Raw genomic sequence first — 16,359 nt, forward strand, 5'->3', positions numbered from 1 at the left:
AAAGAAAAAAGGACCCTGGTCTGATACCAACGGGTCCAAACACTAACCTCATCGGGTGAAGGTCGAACATGGGCGGCTGCAGCTCTGCCAGCTCGATGGCGGTGATGCCCACTGCCCAGATGTCGCACAGGTGGTTGTACCCGCCCTTCCTCTCCACGGCTGCCACCTCGGGTGCCATCCTGCACACAAGGAGTCAGCTCAGTCAAATGAACCGTTCACCACATAGCCTTGGCACAGTCAATAGCAATTAACACTACAGGGTCATCTCAACCAACTCACACTGATCTCTCAACTCACACTGTATAACCAACTGTGCCAATAACTCGCTTATAAATGTTTATAAATATGAACACATTTTGTAAATATTTCAAAACTTTTGTTTAGCGGTGGCGCAACCACTAGAGCCGCCAAGTGGGGGGCCACTAAAATGTTTTGCCCCCATGGTCAGGGGTGGCAACCCACCCAAATCTCGCTTAAGGCCCCAAAATGGCCTTATCCAGAGCGACTTACAGGAGCAATTAGGGTTAAGTTACTTGCTCAAGGGCACAGACACACCTAGTTGGCTCAAGGATTGAAACCAGCAACCTTTCGGTTACTGGCCCAACGCGCATAACCACTAGGCTACCTGCCGCCCATCATCAATCAATATAAATCAGAATACGTTTGACTCGTTAACTCCCTAGACTACTAAGCTAACATATGGAATTGTTTTAAGGTCATACCAAAGATCCTTTAGTTATTTGATTTAGAATTTTAAGACCCCTTGAAATATAAAAAAATGAATAAAACTAGCCCATAATAAAATTAGCCCATACGAACATATTGAATAACAGTCACTACATGGAACAACAGATAGTAGTCCCCCCAAAAAATCTAAAGGAAGTTTGTTCTGAAGTGTCTGTCCTACAGTGCTGTGAAAAGGTATTTTCCCCCTTTCTGATTTTCTCTATTTTTGCATATTTTTGATACTGAATGTTATCAGATCTTCAATCAAAACCTAATATCAAATAAAGGGAACCTGAGTGAACAGATAACACAACAATTACATATTTATTTCATAAATAAATTTATGCAACACCCAATGCTCCTGTGTCAATAACTGTTTGTTCCACCTTTAGCTGCAATGACTCCGACCTAACGCTTCCTGTAGTTGTTGATCAGTCTCACGTCGCTGTGGAGGAATTGTGGCCCACTCTTGCATGCAGAACTTACTGTAACTCAGCAACACTTGTGGGTTTTCATGAACTACTTGTTTCAAGTCCTGCCACATCATCTCATTTGGGATTAGGTCTGGACATTAATAGGCCATTCCAAAACTAAAAATGTGTTGCTTTTTAGACATTTTCATGTAGACTTGATTGTGTGTTTTTGGATCATTGCCTTGCTGCATGACCCAGCTGCACTTCAGATTCAGCTCACAGACGGATGGCCTGACATTCTCCTGTAGAATTCTCTGATACAGAGCAGAATTCATGGTTCCTTCTATTAAGGCAAGTCGTCCAGGTACTAAGGCAGCAAAGCATACCCACACCATCACACTCCCACCACCATGCTTGACTGTTGTTATGAGGTTCTTACTGTGGATTGCAGTGTTTGGTTTTCGCCAAGCATAATAATTATAGTAATACATGGGACTATATATGGGGCGGCAAGTAGCCTAGTGGTTAGAGCGTTGGACTAGTAACCGAAAGGTTGAAAGATCGAATCCCCGAGCTGACAAGGTAAAAATCTGTCGTTCTGCCGCTGTACTTTTTTTTTTTAAATTACATTGCGCTTTATAGATATTAAACAGAAAAACTACAAAATAGGAGTCAAATCATCAGACTAAACAAAATCATAAATAAAGAGAGGGGTGGGCTCAAAGCAGAGAAAGAGTGTGATGTATCAGTGTATGGGAAGGGTAGGGTCAGGATTTAAATACCAACATGGTTTAGGGTAAGGGTCAGCTTTGGGGTTAAGATATGAACCCAGTTTAAGGTAAGGGGTTGGATTGGGGTTAGGATACGAACCCAGTTTAGGGTAAGGGGCTGGATTGGGGTTAGGATACGAACCCAGTTTAGGGTAAGGGGCTGGATTGGGGTTAGGATACAAACCCAGTTTAGGGTAAGGGGCTGGATTGGGGTTAAGATATGAACCCAGTTTAGGGTAAGGGGCTAGATTGGGGTTAGGATACAAACCAGTTTAGGGTAAGGGGCTGGATTGGGTTTAGAAAACAAACCAGTTTAGGGTAAATTGGGTTTAGAAAAAATAAATATATATATATATATATATATATATATATATATATATATATATATATATATTCTACTAGCTTTGTAGTTTGAAATGCAAAACATGTTTAGATTTGCATATCTTTTTTGTCAAGCATTCTCAAACTGTGAAAATCTCTGGTGACAGACACGCATTGAAATGTGTATTTAAGCCCTAATTTCTGTCACTAGACTTTCTCCATATATACACTTACATAAAAAATGTTTCAACTGGTACCTTCAGACAAGTCTTGTGAGGCTTGTGGGGGTCGTATAGCAAAACAGAGAACACCATCGTGTTCGTGCGTCTCATCTTTCAATAGTCGTAATAGTTTTTGCAGGCTAAACCGTTCGAACGCTACAGACGTTTTCGTAAGAAGACCAATTTTCGTCTCATGGTCCGACAAACACCGCTCTAGCTCTACCAACTATTACTGCATATGCAGAAGGGCAACATCGGCAGATGCAATGCAGAAAAAACATCTCTCTAACCTAAACTGATAGATTTTGATGGGGATGTTTTTATTATGCGGGCCGCGGAAATCGGCTCTAAGGGGTCCAACACCTTTTAAAATCAATTGAAGGGCACATTCATATCCTGCTTGACAAAATGGCGGACGATAGATCCATGGATAGATTCCCCTGACTTGGGTATCAAGGGAGAGAGAGAATCGATAGAAGGGGGGTGATGAAGGACGTTACCAGTAAGGTGTGCCGATGAAGGATTTTCTCTTGGCAATGGTCATCGTGATTTGGGCCGAGACGCCAAAGTCAGCTGAAGAGGAAAAGAAAGACGTGAGAAGCCTGACTTTGTAGTTATATCTACATGAGGCCTCCATTAAGCATAATTAATTGTGCATTTTTATTAACATGTCGTTACTCACCAATGAATGATTTGTAAATGAGTTGTTTAAAGTCAGAGTTACATTAATACAGTAACAGTTTATCAGGAATAAATGGCTAATAAATGTCCAAATGCAATCAACAACAGTTTATCATGAATACAGTGAACTTCTAATACACGTTTGATGATGATAAACTATGCATAATTATGCATAACGATGTTGAAATCAATTCAAATCATGCAATGCTCATGTATTGTAATAATTATACATCTTTTGTAAGCTGGCGCAGGTAATATTCCAAAAGGAATACGATATAAAGTGTAGTTTTAGCACTGGTACAATTATCACTGTCCAAGCAGTGCGTGCGTCGCAGACTCGATTTCGCCTACTACACACATTGAATAGGAAATCACGCACACACACACAGAAAGAGAGAGAGAGAGGACAGACAGAGAGACAGAATGTGAAAGCAGAAGGTGCTCTTCACAGCCAAGCGCAATTAACAGCTTGTCAATCTTCGCCAGGTGAGGATTCACGCGCTCATCAACTTGCCATGATTCATCATATTGAAACACACATCAAAGAAAACAGTTGCACGCCTGGACTCCTTACCTAGTTTGACGTACCCGTTGTCTGTCAACAGTATGTTTGCTCCCTTTGTGCACATAAAAGAAGATCAGAACGTCACAATGGATCTGCAGTTGCATAGGCCTATGGAAGCGTTTAGTACGTTTTTACCTATTTTCCCCCTTCAACAACGTATCAAACGTCTAACTAACTTGTATCTGCACATTTTCAGTGCAAGTTCATTTCTGCAGCAGTCTCTTAACAAGGCCATCTATCAAAAGGAAACTTCACAGGGGAAAGACCGAAACGGGAAAAGCCTGGAGTGACTTTGAAAGATGTCTTGTGGGGATTAAAATGGTGGCCATTAGTGTCAGAAATGTTTTTATAATGGCTATTGCACATCTATGCCAAGAAATTCCAGAGGAGGACACTAAAACTACTGTCAATGTAATTGTACATGTCTGGGTAAAGGTGTTGTTGGTCTATTTGTGTGTGCGTACAAGCTTGTGTAAAATGACTTCCTTAATAAAGAGGACAATAACCTCTATTCTATCCTAATCTACACAATGTATTCCTGCTTGAAACGGTTATTGTCCCAGTCCCACCTTACCTTTGTCTTTGTGCACTCTATTCTATGCAATGGAAGCCATGAATTCCTGCTACAATGTGCCATTTTCCCACCTTACCTTTATGTCTCTGTGCATTTTCCCTTTGTTGTGTAGATAGTAGAGACCCTGTGGAGGGAAACATGCCTACAGTGAGTCAGTCCATTGACCTCTTCACAAATAATATCCCATCCTAATATGTTGTCCCTTTTTAGCATCCAACCAAAATCACCACATATACTTTTCCAAAGCATGAGAGCATTGTCATTTAACCAGGAAAGCAATAGTCTGGTTATTATTTTGGGGGATTTCTAAAGATGGAATTTATTATGGTATAATAGTTGTGTATCAAAATCAAACAAATCAATGACAACAATAGTCCTTACGATGTTGCTATGCAGGTCGCCTACTGGTTAGAGCATTGGGTCAGTAACCGAAAGGTTTCTGGATCGAATCCCCAAACTGACAAGGTAAAAATCTGTTGTTCTGCCCCTGAGTAAGGCAGTTAACCCACTGTTTCCCGGGCGCCAAAGACGTGGATGTCGATTGAGACAGCCTCCCGCAGCTCTCTGATTCATAGGGGTTGGGTTAAATGCCGAAGACACATTTCAGTTGAAGGCATTCAATTGTACAACTGACTAGGTATCTCCCTTCCCTTTCCTATTGCTAAAGGCTGCTTTCAGTCTCATTTCAAGTGGATGGGTCAAATCAAAGGTAAGAGGACGTTCAAAGGCAACACTTTGAGATGAAAGACGTGTGTCAGAAGAAGAGTGAGCGCTTGAGCGTTTGGAGGAGGCAAACTGAAGTGACGTACCTGAAGAGTTTCTCGAGACACGTAGGCTATTTGTGATTCTGTGAGAGGCCCCGTCACTGAAAGATAAGGAGAGACATAGTTGGAGCCTGAGAAGCACACGTGCTTTATTAAAACGTTCCTCGGCCGTTGGTGCCTGAGACAACATCTGGTACCTGAACTCAAATGTATCATGTATATCTTTAATATTATTTAAGCTAAAGGTCTTATTTGGGCACATATCAGCATTTCAAGCCACATTTTAAGTATTTGTGTCATTTAACCCCAGCGTCAACCAAATCACATCAAATCAACAATAGGGTCCACAACTGGATGTTGATCTGACAGCTTTACCTGGCAACGTTAGGTTATTTCAAGGTCATTATTGGGACTATAGAACAGACCAGGCACAACAGAACCCTATTTAAAACAGAACAAAAAATAGATTTGCTACTGAATTAGACAGAGCTAGATTCTTCTTAGATTTCAATATCATTTATAGTACTATACAGGAAACGGCATATTCTCAATGAGATCGCCTGTATAAACAAATAAAACAACTGTCTATTCAAACATGATCCTCTGGAATTTGCTTGCCCGTCCGTCTGTCTGTCTTCAGTTTGAGTGACCATCGCACCAGTTGATTGGGGTCTGATTAAAAGGTGCAGTCAGTCACATGACAGGGCTAATTAAACTAACGTTCTCTTAGGCCTCTAAGGGGTATATCAAAAAGCAGGGTCACCAAGTTAGTCAGTTCAATCAATTATAACATTCCCATTTCAAGCTTATCTTTCCAAAAAATGATGACGTTACTTCCAAATATTTACACAGGTTAGCTGGCAACTCATTGACCCTGTTTCAATTGGGAAACTCAGTTGAAGATGACCTCCTACCTTTATATTCTTTCTTTCTTTCATCGGCACTGACCTGAAAGAACCTATACAGTTGACAGCATACTCCCAGCTATGGTCTACCATACTGCTTTCACCTATCCTCCATGTTCAGATCAATGCAGACGGAGAGGAAGCTATGTTAGACTATTGACATGCCCCCTTGACCTCCCCCGCCACCTGCCTACAGGGCAGGTCTAAAACCTTGTTAAAAATACCTAACATCTAAAACGACTGAGGTTAAAAGGTCCAAGGAATGTAACGACACAACGAAACTACAGGGCATTTCAGACGCCTTCCGTTTCGGGGACCCTCTATTTACACCGGAGACGTAGACGGAGCCTTGGGTTGGGGACATTACGAGCAGCGCGTCGTCTCCGTGGCAGCGGGGAGCTGATATGTGGGAGGCTGAGATCAACGGTACTTGGCGGTGTCGACTGCTGTTCTGTCTCTCTAACGAGGGGCCTCGCAGCCGACTGAGCCCAGCACAGTCATTAAGAGCAGAATCAACACGGTCTCTGTGAGTGTATGTGTGTGCGCGCGCACAAGTGCGACAGCAGCTGCTTAAGACAGCCGCTCTAATGACCTGTGTTTTAAATGGGCAATCTGCAGTTCAAACAATTACAAAGACGTCATGCCACCACAGCTTTCGTACACAACTCCGGGATGAGGTCTGGAGAAATGTAACTACTCCAATGTATAGATGGATGCTATGGATGAAAGGACTGACCATCCATGACATCAAACTTATAGTTTTAGCCATGTTTTAAACCTATACAGTGTTTGTTTACAACTTACAATGTTTACAAACATTGGAGTAAAACCAGCTTATATTTTGGGTTGTGATGGGGTAAGACAGTTGAACTAAGAGCAAGGCAATTTATAAATTATATTCTTCCCGAATTAAAATGGGTATATATCATCTCTTTTAAAGTCCAAAAATGGATGTAGCAACTGCAGATTCTCCCTTTAACTTCTTGGATATAGGGGGCGCTCTTTTAATTTATGGATTAAAAAAACTTGCCCGTTTTAAGCGCAATATTTTGTCACGAAAAGATGCTCGACTATGCATATAATTGACAGCTTTGGAAAGAGAACACTCTGACCTTTCCAAAACTGCAAAGATATTATCTGTGAGTGCCACAGAACTCATGCTACAGGCGAAACCAAGATGAAACTTCAAACAGGAAATGAGCAGAATTTTTGACACTCTGTTTTCCATTGTCTCCTTATATGGCTGTGAATGCGCCAGGACTGAGCCTGCCCTTTCTGTCGTTTCTCCAAGGTGTCTGCAGCATTGTGACGTATTTGTAGGCATATCATTGGAAGATTGGCCATAAGAGACTACATTTACCAGGGGTCCGCCCGGTGTCCTTTGTCTAAATTGGAGGAATTAGCTTAAAACCACACGCTGAAACGTATTGAATTTGGCTTCATCGTACTGGTTGAACCAGCTGTCATTTTTCAAATGTGTGTGTGTATGTTGTTGTGTATGCTTACCATGATATATGTCTTGTAGGGACCCTCCCCCGCAATATTCCATACATATCCATAATTTATCTCTCCTGTAAAGAGCAAAAGGAAACAAATGACATTACAATCGATACTGTACGCCTCAAAATAGTCTGAGTAAAAACCAAACGCTAGGGGGCGGGGTGGAGTCTGGGGGGGTAGAGCGAGAGTATGAGGAGGATGACTGCTTTTGGGAGTCTTTTGTAGGTCGTGACACAGCATGATGCAGTTTGGCTATTAGGCCACAACCGCCCTCCGGGCAACCAACGCGTTGAAACTTCCCTCTTTTCAGCCCCTGCAACTTCTCAGTATGGCCACCCTCCACCTCCCCTTGTCTTGAGCAGTTCAATACAAAGCATTTCCCTAGAGCTAGCAATTAGCCACATCGCTAGCTAACGTTAGTGCGGCTAGGTTGGACCAGAAGCTCTGACTGTAGCTTGACTGCAGTGGAGTAAGACTCCACGCTGAGCCTGTGTGTGGTGTGTGGTGTGTGTGTGTGTATACTTCCTAGCCTGTAAGTGGCTGGGAATTGACTGAGCCAGGGCACGGCTTGGAGGAGGGAAGGGTAGGGTAGGTTAGGGATGGTGATGGAGGGAGCGCGGGGTGCGGGCCTTTAAATATGCTACCTTAAGTAACTGCCAAAGTAGGCCACGATGTTAGAGTGCTTGCAGTCCTTCATCATGACGATTTCCTGCTGCACCACTACAAAGTCCTCCCCTGTGGAGAGATGGCAGACGTGAGAGAGCAGGTGAGGAGAGAGACAAATTCACATATGTACATAAACACACATTTCTAAACACATACACACACACGTATGTAAACACACTTGAATGACTTTAAAAGGAACTTCAGTTGCTTCTACATGAGTAAATGGCATAAAATAAGTTTGAATTATTCATTTTTTGATGCAGACACACGCTTAGACCACCTCACTGAACCAAAGCACTCTGGTAAGACTAGCTGGGAACTTACAGAATTGGCCAAAAAAAAGTAAGTAGACTCCTCTCTGTCTCTAAACAAGTACCAACTGTGCATTAGTCTGCATACTGACCCGGATGTGCAGAGATAATGGCTCGGAGGATTGATTTAGCAGAATCAATGCGTTATTTGTAATCTATGCTAGTCCCTTTTGATGAAGGCATCTGTCAAACTGGCAAAGCTATCACTGCAAACATTAAGCTCCACACCTCCCAAATGAGGACCATACATCTCAGAATCAATGAGCCGCACGACGTCCAACTACGATCACTGAGGGGAATCAATTCCACAGATCATAATTACACAGGCTGGGAATATTCAGTTTGGCAGCTTGTCAACACCACCAGAAGGCCAGTGTTTCCCGACACTCAACGCTATTCTAACGCAGGGGAACGTGATGGGCTTGGAAACTGGGGAAATAGAAACCAATAGAAGCTATGTTTTGGGGGGGGGCTGTCTCCTTGAGGGTGCACTCAAAACACACAATCGAAACACATGCACACACACTCACAGATAAGAAATTATCTTAATGACAAGGCGGCAGTGAATAGCCCTTGACGAAAACCCGCCGGGGATGCTTGCTTTTCGTTTTTAGCAGCTCTGTCAATACGGGATGCGTGCTGCACATTCAAACCCGGCACTCTCCATCAGCAAGTTAGCACTAGCACTGTTGCTAGGTCAGCGCATTTCTCCCAGGCAGAGCTATCGAGCGCAGCTCCACCCGATGCTTCTTCAGAGGAAGAAGCAGGGCACGATTATTGGCTTTAACGAGAAATGACTGCCCATGAAGCTCTCCCTCGCCTTCGATTGGCCCGAGGGACAGACGGCGGGGCCTGGTTGATTGTTGAAAAAAAGAGATTCTCATCCAATGTCCCCTGGGGTTCGTGGACCTGACGGCGCCGATCTGGGCTGACCTTGATCTCCGTCTCGGGTCTCAACGTCTATAAACGTGTGCGCCGGGACAAACGCTTTGGAGGAGCGCGAGAGAGAACAAAGTCACTTTAGTGTGACTGCTGGCTTAATGATGGACGCTCCAGGCCTCATTAAAAAGCTGATCATTTATTTTTTTACACCACCCTCTTTATCTCTCCGCCACTATTCAATATTTCTAAGCCGGTCGCTTGCTCCGTGTTCAAAATTCCTTCTGTAGTCTCAATGAGAGATGAAAATAAATATGTATGCTGGCTTACGTAATGGCTCATTAACATGTATGTAACGTGATGGATATGCAAGGCGAGGGTTGTCTATAGCGTTGGCGCTGCAGCAACAAAAAAAAAAAAAAAAACAAAAAAAGAAGAAAGTTTACTCGAACCCTATGATGAATGAAATATCGGTGGGGGGGTTTTGCGGGTCTTTTTCTGCTCACGGCCTCCTCCTGAGGGAGTGTCCTAGGATTCACTTTCAACAGTGACCAAGGTCAGATGGCCCTGGTGCTTCCTGTCGTGGTGAGCCTGTCCTTCTCCGGTGACGCGGTGACATTTTTCCAGCACAGAGGGGATTGGAGAGAGGAGCTGACTGTGTAGGGTGCTCTGGGGGTGAAGTTTCCCCTAGGTACAGATCCAGGATCAGCGTCTCCTGCTCCAATCATAATGTTAACCATTTGTTGGGAAAAGGCTAAACTGTCCCAAGATCAGTGTCTATGGGGCATGTAGGACTGGGGGAGAAGCCTACTACTGACTGCAATCGCCTCTATGTGCTAACACCAAAGGAGTGATTTCGGATAAACTCCTGCACACTTATCTCGAGCTTGATAGAATCAGTCTTTGGACTCAAAACAATTTCTAAATATATGTTATATTTAGAACACAAGTGGAGGTTTACTGGCTTATTACAGAGATAATGTAAGCTGAATTGTCTACATGTTGTTGTTTTTTAAGTTAAGAACATGGCTTTAACAATGAATCATTCTAAAAGTATTTTTTTCTTCTGTCATTCATTTACTCTTATGTATTCTTTTTGATCACAATATCCTACAAATACATGGAATGAAGTATTAATCTGCAGTTACAAAACAGTGTTTAATATTTACATTCTGGTCACTAAGACCTTACATATTGTAAATGTATGGACCAAATGGTCGTTTTTTTTTTTTATTTGGACTATTTAGCAAACAGTAGTGAATGTTTGGCAAGGAATAAAGACTTTTATTGCTGACCCCAGAAGAGTAGAGCTTACCTTAGCACAAGGATAATGGAATGCAGTTGCCCTTAAGCTCTGACATAAGGTCAGTTTCTTTGCAGCTTTACCCCCTGACCGGTGCAGTTTAAGCCTCTGGTCAAATGCAGTGCACTATGCAATAGGGTGCACCCTTTGGGATGCACACATACACTGACAGCAAGCAAGGACCACATAATGTGATGGCTGTACAACCACAATCTCATGTTGGCTAACAGAAAATGGCTTAGAGTTGGCAGATACCATGGACGACTGGAAGGAATCAAGGTTGTGCTCATTAGGCACCAAACGGAAGAAAAAAGGAATTCAAAAACGGAATGCTCATTTTGGTTTTCCGTTGCAAAATGTTTTCAAACTTTTCCCGTTGCGTGCCCTAATGAACAGGATCCAGATTTGGTGGAGGGGGCCTTATGGAAACAGATTGTGATCTATTGGAGCAGTTACACAGATCTTGGCAGCCTCTAAGCCAGATTGTTGGGCTGTACATGGACAGCACAAAGCACAAGATGAAGATAAAGCCTGGCAGCCAGCCCAAATGAAAAGGAAACTGTGACAGAGATGCCATCTGAAAATCAAACAGCACAAATTAGAACAAATTGGAACAAGTAAAAAAAAATAAGCAAATATTAAATTACTTCTTTGAATTCTGCACAGCACGCCACTAAAGCGAGATAAGCCAATTAGACCAAAGCAAACTGTTGCTAGGGAATATTAGTTGGGCTAAAGCTTTGAAAGCATCTTTGGGAAACAGTTTTACATTTGAGATTGAAACAGACAGGCAGATATAACAAGGTGCTGAATATGGTGTCCGGCGTTGGTTAACTGTGACATGTTAGAGGGTGTTAGCCGCCCACCCTTGGGGTGTGTGTGTGTGTGTGTGTGTGTCCACTCCACACACTATGAATAGTCAATCTGTCAGCCTATGTCTAGCCTACGTAGGTTTCCATGGTCCTGGCATTGGCAACACACCTCGAGCCATCGACCCTGTCGCCACGAAACGCACTCCTGGACATCATGGCGACATCTGTCAAGAGTGCCAGCTGCCCTGGCCATGATGCGTACTGACAAGCACCTCCATGTCACTCCACGCTGTCACGGTGGATTGTGGCACCTTCCCCTCGTGTTGCCGTGCTGTTGGCATTTTAAGAGGTAGGGTGAAAACCTTGGCAGCATGAATGTTAGATGGGGTTCCTGCACTGCGTTAGCAGGAATGGCTAATAAGAGACCTCCGGGTCGAACTCCACTGCATGTGGTCCACCTGATAAATGCGGGCACACACACACACTCTCTCCCGCTCTCTCTTTAAAGCTTCTGACCACTTTCCAGCTCCAATTGTCACCGTCAATCTAGTTAACCATCAAAGGCCTGTCAAGTGCATTCTCTACCTCTAATGCACTGTAAGAAGACAATAAGCATTTCAACCCTAAACATCCGCAAGGGCAGTTCAAACGACATCAGAAACCCCATCTTGATTTTTCTTATATTTCACCTTTATTTAACCAGGTAGGCCAGTTGAGAACAAGTTCTCATTTACAACTGCGACATAAACAAACGTACAGTCAATAACACAATAGAAAATCTATGTACAGTGTGTGCAAATGTAGAAGATTAGGGAGGTAAGGCAATAAATAGGCCATAGAGGCAAAAATAATTACAATTTAGCATTAATCCTGGAGTGATAGATGTGCAGATAATGATGTGCAAGTAGAGATAATGGGGTTCAAAAGAGCAAGAAGATAAATAACAACATGGGGATGAGGTAGTTGGATGGGCTATTTACAGATTGGCTCTGTACAGGTACAGTGATCAGTAAGCTGCTCTGACAGCTGATACTTAAAGTTAGAGAGGGAGATATAAGTCTCCAGCTTCAGTGATTTTGCAATTTGTGCCAGTCATTGGCAGCAGAGAACTGGAAGGAAAGGCAGCCAAAGTAAGTATTGGCTTTGTGAAATATACATTCTGGAGAACGTACTAAGGGTGGGTGTTGCTATGGTGACCAGTGAGCTGAGATAAGGCGGGGCTTTACCTAGTGGAGACTTATAGATGATCTGGAGCCAGTGGGTTTGGCGACGAATATGTAACAAATGATAAGTCCCCACCCAATGGGCCCCGGTAAAAAGTAGTACACTATATAGGGAATAGTCATTTGAAATGCAGCCTTGAAGTGACTGGAATTCCCAACAACACAGAGACGTCACAGTACAGTGTTCTTTTATGATAAACAGGCTCACACACCTAACATTGATGGTCTTTCATAAAGGGGGCTTTGAAAAAAGTGCCTTGAGTGACTACATGCAGAAGACAATGATACTCTGTAAGGACTGCTTACAAGGTAAGGTTACAAATATGTAATTTTGTCATTTGGCTTACTATCCCTTTATATAAATAAAACATGGTTAACAGTCAGCTGTGGATGATAATACAACTGACACAAATCAAATGTTTGAAATGACCATGGCACCACGAGCACAACCTAAAAATATGCCACAAATAAACCCCAAATCAATTCCTGTTATTGTAGAATTATGCAGTGTCCGGACACACGAAGGGAGAGGAAAGTTGCAGCAAATCAATAGTGCCTTTTAACGTTAGAAGCGCTACGACAGAGGTCCCCCAGTCCAAAAGCCTTGCAGAAATACTCGTCTTGTGTCTATACTAAAGCCGCTTCCAAAATGGAACCCTAATTCCCTATGTAGTGCACAATTATTTAATTCTTTCCTAAATAGGGAATAGGGTGCCATTTGGGACACACGACCAAAAGCAAGGCAGGAGCTGTCACAGCGAATATGGTAAAGAGGTGGTTTGACATTAAAAGGAGAGGATTGGGAGAGTCAGGGGGCGGTTCAATACTGACTGACCCCTCAACCTTCCACCCAAGAATAGCTTTGGTTGTTGAAGAACACACTCACGTACAAAGGACAACAACACACACGGCCGCACGTGCACACACACACACAAACTTATGAAAGTTAACATTGGATAGCTACAGAAGTAGTAACTTCATTTGAGCCAGTTTGCTACAGCAGGAAAATAATCCTGCAGCAACAGGAAATGTGAATTATTATAATTTATGGACATTTTTGTTGGGGTTGATACATTTTCTTGTAAGGGAAAATGAAGTCTGAAATGTCAAAGTGGAAATTACAAACTTCAGAAGCCTTTTTAAAACCGCAAATACACCACACGTTTTAAATGTCCTGTAGGAATATTCTCCTGCAACAGGTTAATCAAATTATGATCCTATTCTGTACTGTAGATTTAACGGACTGCCTGAAAGTTGAATATTAGTGGTAACACACACAAGCGTGCTTCACATGAGCAGGGGCTGTATGTAGTAGTGTTCATTATTTCTATAGGAGCTAGTTCTTCCTGTCTGAACTCTTACCAGCCGCAACGTCAGATGGTACCCCACAAGCCTCAGGCTGCATATCTGTACACACACCCACACACACATAGATAACTGCACACAATTTTGTGCACACTCACACGCATGCACGCACACTCACAGTCCATCAAGCCTACCACCTGCTGACACCCAGTCTCACAAGCCAAACTTAAAGTGAATCCCTGTTGATTTATAGCAAGAAAATGTAAGTAAACATTTCTTTAGTCTCTAGCCTAGCCTACACCCACCAGTTCCCACTCCCTGGGTTGGTTCGTCCCAACTATAGCATCAACAGTTAACTGTAAAATGAGTCTGAAAGTCGACTAAGACCAAAATGTTAATAAGATGTATCGAGTTGTTGTTTGATTCAGATTCTAATAGCACCACACCTATTAGAATCAGTAAAATACCAATATAATATCATATGACTGTACAAAATGAGAATTCCACATGGATTCCTAGCCACCCTTTTGTAGATCTGAAAGGATTGGATAGGTATAAGCAATAAAGTAATAGCTCCACTTTGTCATCAAATATTGCCGTGATAAGGCTTACATATATCCAAACCTCTCCAATTTCATATTAAGAGGTGTTAGAGTGATCGGTTGACTTGTAAATAGTGTTATAGGTAGCTCAAAAGTAGGAGACCGCTCATCGCAATGGAGTGTTTCCTTAAGGTTGCGTTATCACACAGAGCAAACAGCCTTAGCAAATGAATAGATTATGATTACTAGAATGGAACCACAAGAGGTTGGGGGAGGACGGGCTTGTGGTAAAGGCTGGAGCGGAATGGTATCGAATACGTCAAACGCGTGTTTCACGTGAATGAAACGTCATTACCAAACTAATTCTAACATTACTTACATATGATCAATTCAACCTCAATAGATGACCTAATCCACGTATCATAGACAGGAGACAGAAATGGCCGTAGGCTATTATTTCCACATATGGAAGCAACAGAACAGAATGCAGTGTAGAGATTGCAAAGAGACTGATAACGTGCTATTCATAGCAGAATTCAATTGCACAACTGACCGGTGACAGATTATCACCAAACACAAACCAACTATAATTAGGCTGTTTTAGAGTAGCAATTATGACTAACTGTGGACCAATGAGATAGTCTGCTAATGCTAACTAAGAAAAACACTACAATAAAAATGGCTTTTTGGATTGTTAGACATCGCCTCTATTGGTTATTGGAGAAGTGAGTCAGTTGGCCTATACCACGCCTAGTTTATCCTTATGAACAAGGTTGGTTGTGTGTGTGTGTGTGTGTGTGTGTGGGGGGGTCAGAATTAGGGCTGCAAAATTCTGATAACTTTCCCAAAATTACCAGGTTTTCCAGAAATCTCAGTTGGAAAATTACCAGAATAGGGATTTTTTTTAACCGTAATTCTGAATATTTTGTGTTAGTGCTGGGCTAGAATAAAAATGTGTAACCCTGAGGGTGTCATGTAAATGGACGAGCTGCACTGATGTAGAGTAACAGGTAACACTTTGCCTATGGAAGTCCTGCAATCTTCACACATTGTTGCATCGTGACAGGATGTGACATTCAATGCATTTTAATAATACAAGGCGTTTGAGCTCTGTGTTTCACTGCTATGCAATAATGTGAAATTGCACGGGATCCCTCCAGGGTACTTACTAGCAACAGCTCTACAAGAATATCAACAGTGTTACTTAAGTTTTTCTGAATAACAATTCATATCCATCATTGTCATCTTATTAAATTATAAGGACATCTTGGATTTTGATGCATTCGATATAAGCAGGCAGCTTTTGAAATACCACAGAGACTTCAAATCTGATATTCCTCTCTATTCGATAATTATAATCTTATTGTGGCGCAGACAAAGAGCCTGGCCGCAAGCTCCAACAGGTTTACTCTTAACACTCCAACTTAATCAAGCCCTGCCATCTGAGGCTGAGATGAAGGTAAATCTGGTCTGATATGGCTCCCAAGGCTAGCTCCACTCCACATTCCTGGCCTGACGTGGGACACATTCCATTTGGAACGCAACCAGGCCTGCCTGACTATTATAGAAAAAGTCCCAGATAAAACACACACACCACTCTCATCTAAAGCGATGGGTAACAAATGATAAATGGTAGGCATGAAGCAGATGCCTTTTACGCTAATAAGGCCGGTGTGTGGCCTATACAGGATTTAAACCCGCAGCTCTACTGTAAGCAACATGCTCCAATCAACTTAACCACTAATGTTATGCTCTCACTGGGTCATAATATACTGTACTTCCATGTATATGGCCTGGGGCATTTAGGTGGGTTTCATTTGCATAACGCTTTTGTATTTTGCCTAGGGTCAATTCAATTCCTCCAAATGTTTAGTGGGT

General features: G+C 42.5%; 1 protein-coding gene across 5 annotated transcripts in view; it reads right to left on the bottom strand.

The window, feature by feature from the left end:
- The window catches only part of map4k3a (mitogen-activated protein kinase kinase kinase kinase 3a), an 81,105-nt gene that overhangs the window by 35,530 nt on the left and 29,216 nt on the right, over nucleotides 1–16,359 (bottom strand). For all 5 annotated transcript variants that reach the window (XM_024443529.2, XM_042301652.1, XM_024443523.2 and 2 more), the window contains 7 exons: nucleotides 8,085–8,175; nucleotides 7,447–7,511; nucleotides 5,081–5,136; nucleotides 4,348–4,395; nucleotides 3,707–3,749; nucleotides 2,952–3,024; nucleotides 48–179 (listed from right to left, as the gene is read on the bottom strand). In XM_024443529.2, the coding sequence (XP_024299297.1) occupies nucleotides 48–179; nucleotides 2,952–3,024; nucleotides 3,707–3,749; nucleotides 4,348–4,395; nucleotides 5,081–5,136; nucleotides 7,447–7,511; nucleotides 8,085–8,175 (508 nt within the window). The remainder of the gene's footprint in view (nucleotides 1–47; nucleotides 180–2,951; nucleotides 3,025–3,706; nucleotides 3,750–4,347; nucleotides 4,396–5,080; nucleotides 5,137–7,446; nucleotides 7,512–8,084; nucleotides 8,176–16,359) is intronic.

Source organism: Oncorhynchus tshawytscha, linkage group LG02 (genome assembly GCF_018296145.1).
Source record: "Oncorhynchus tshawytscha isolate Ot180627B linkage group LG02, Otsh_v2.0, whole genome shotgun sequence".
Lineage (NCBI taxonomy): Eukaryota > Metazoa > Chordata > Actinopteri > Salmoniformes > Salmonidae > Oncorhynchus > Oncorhynchus tshawytscha.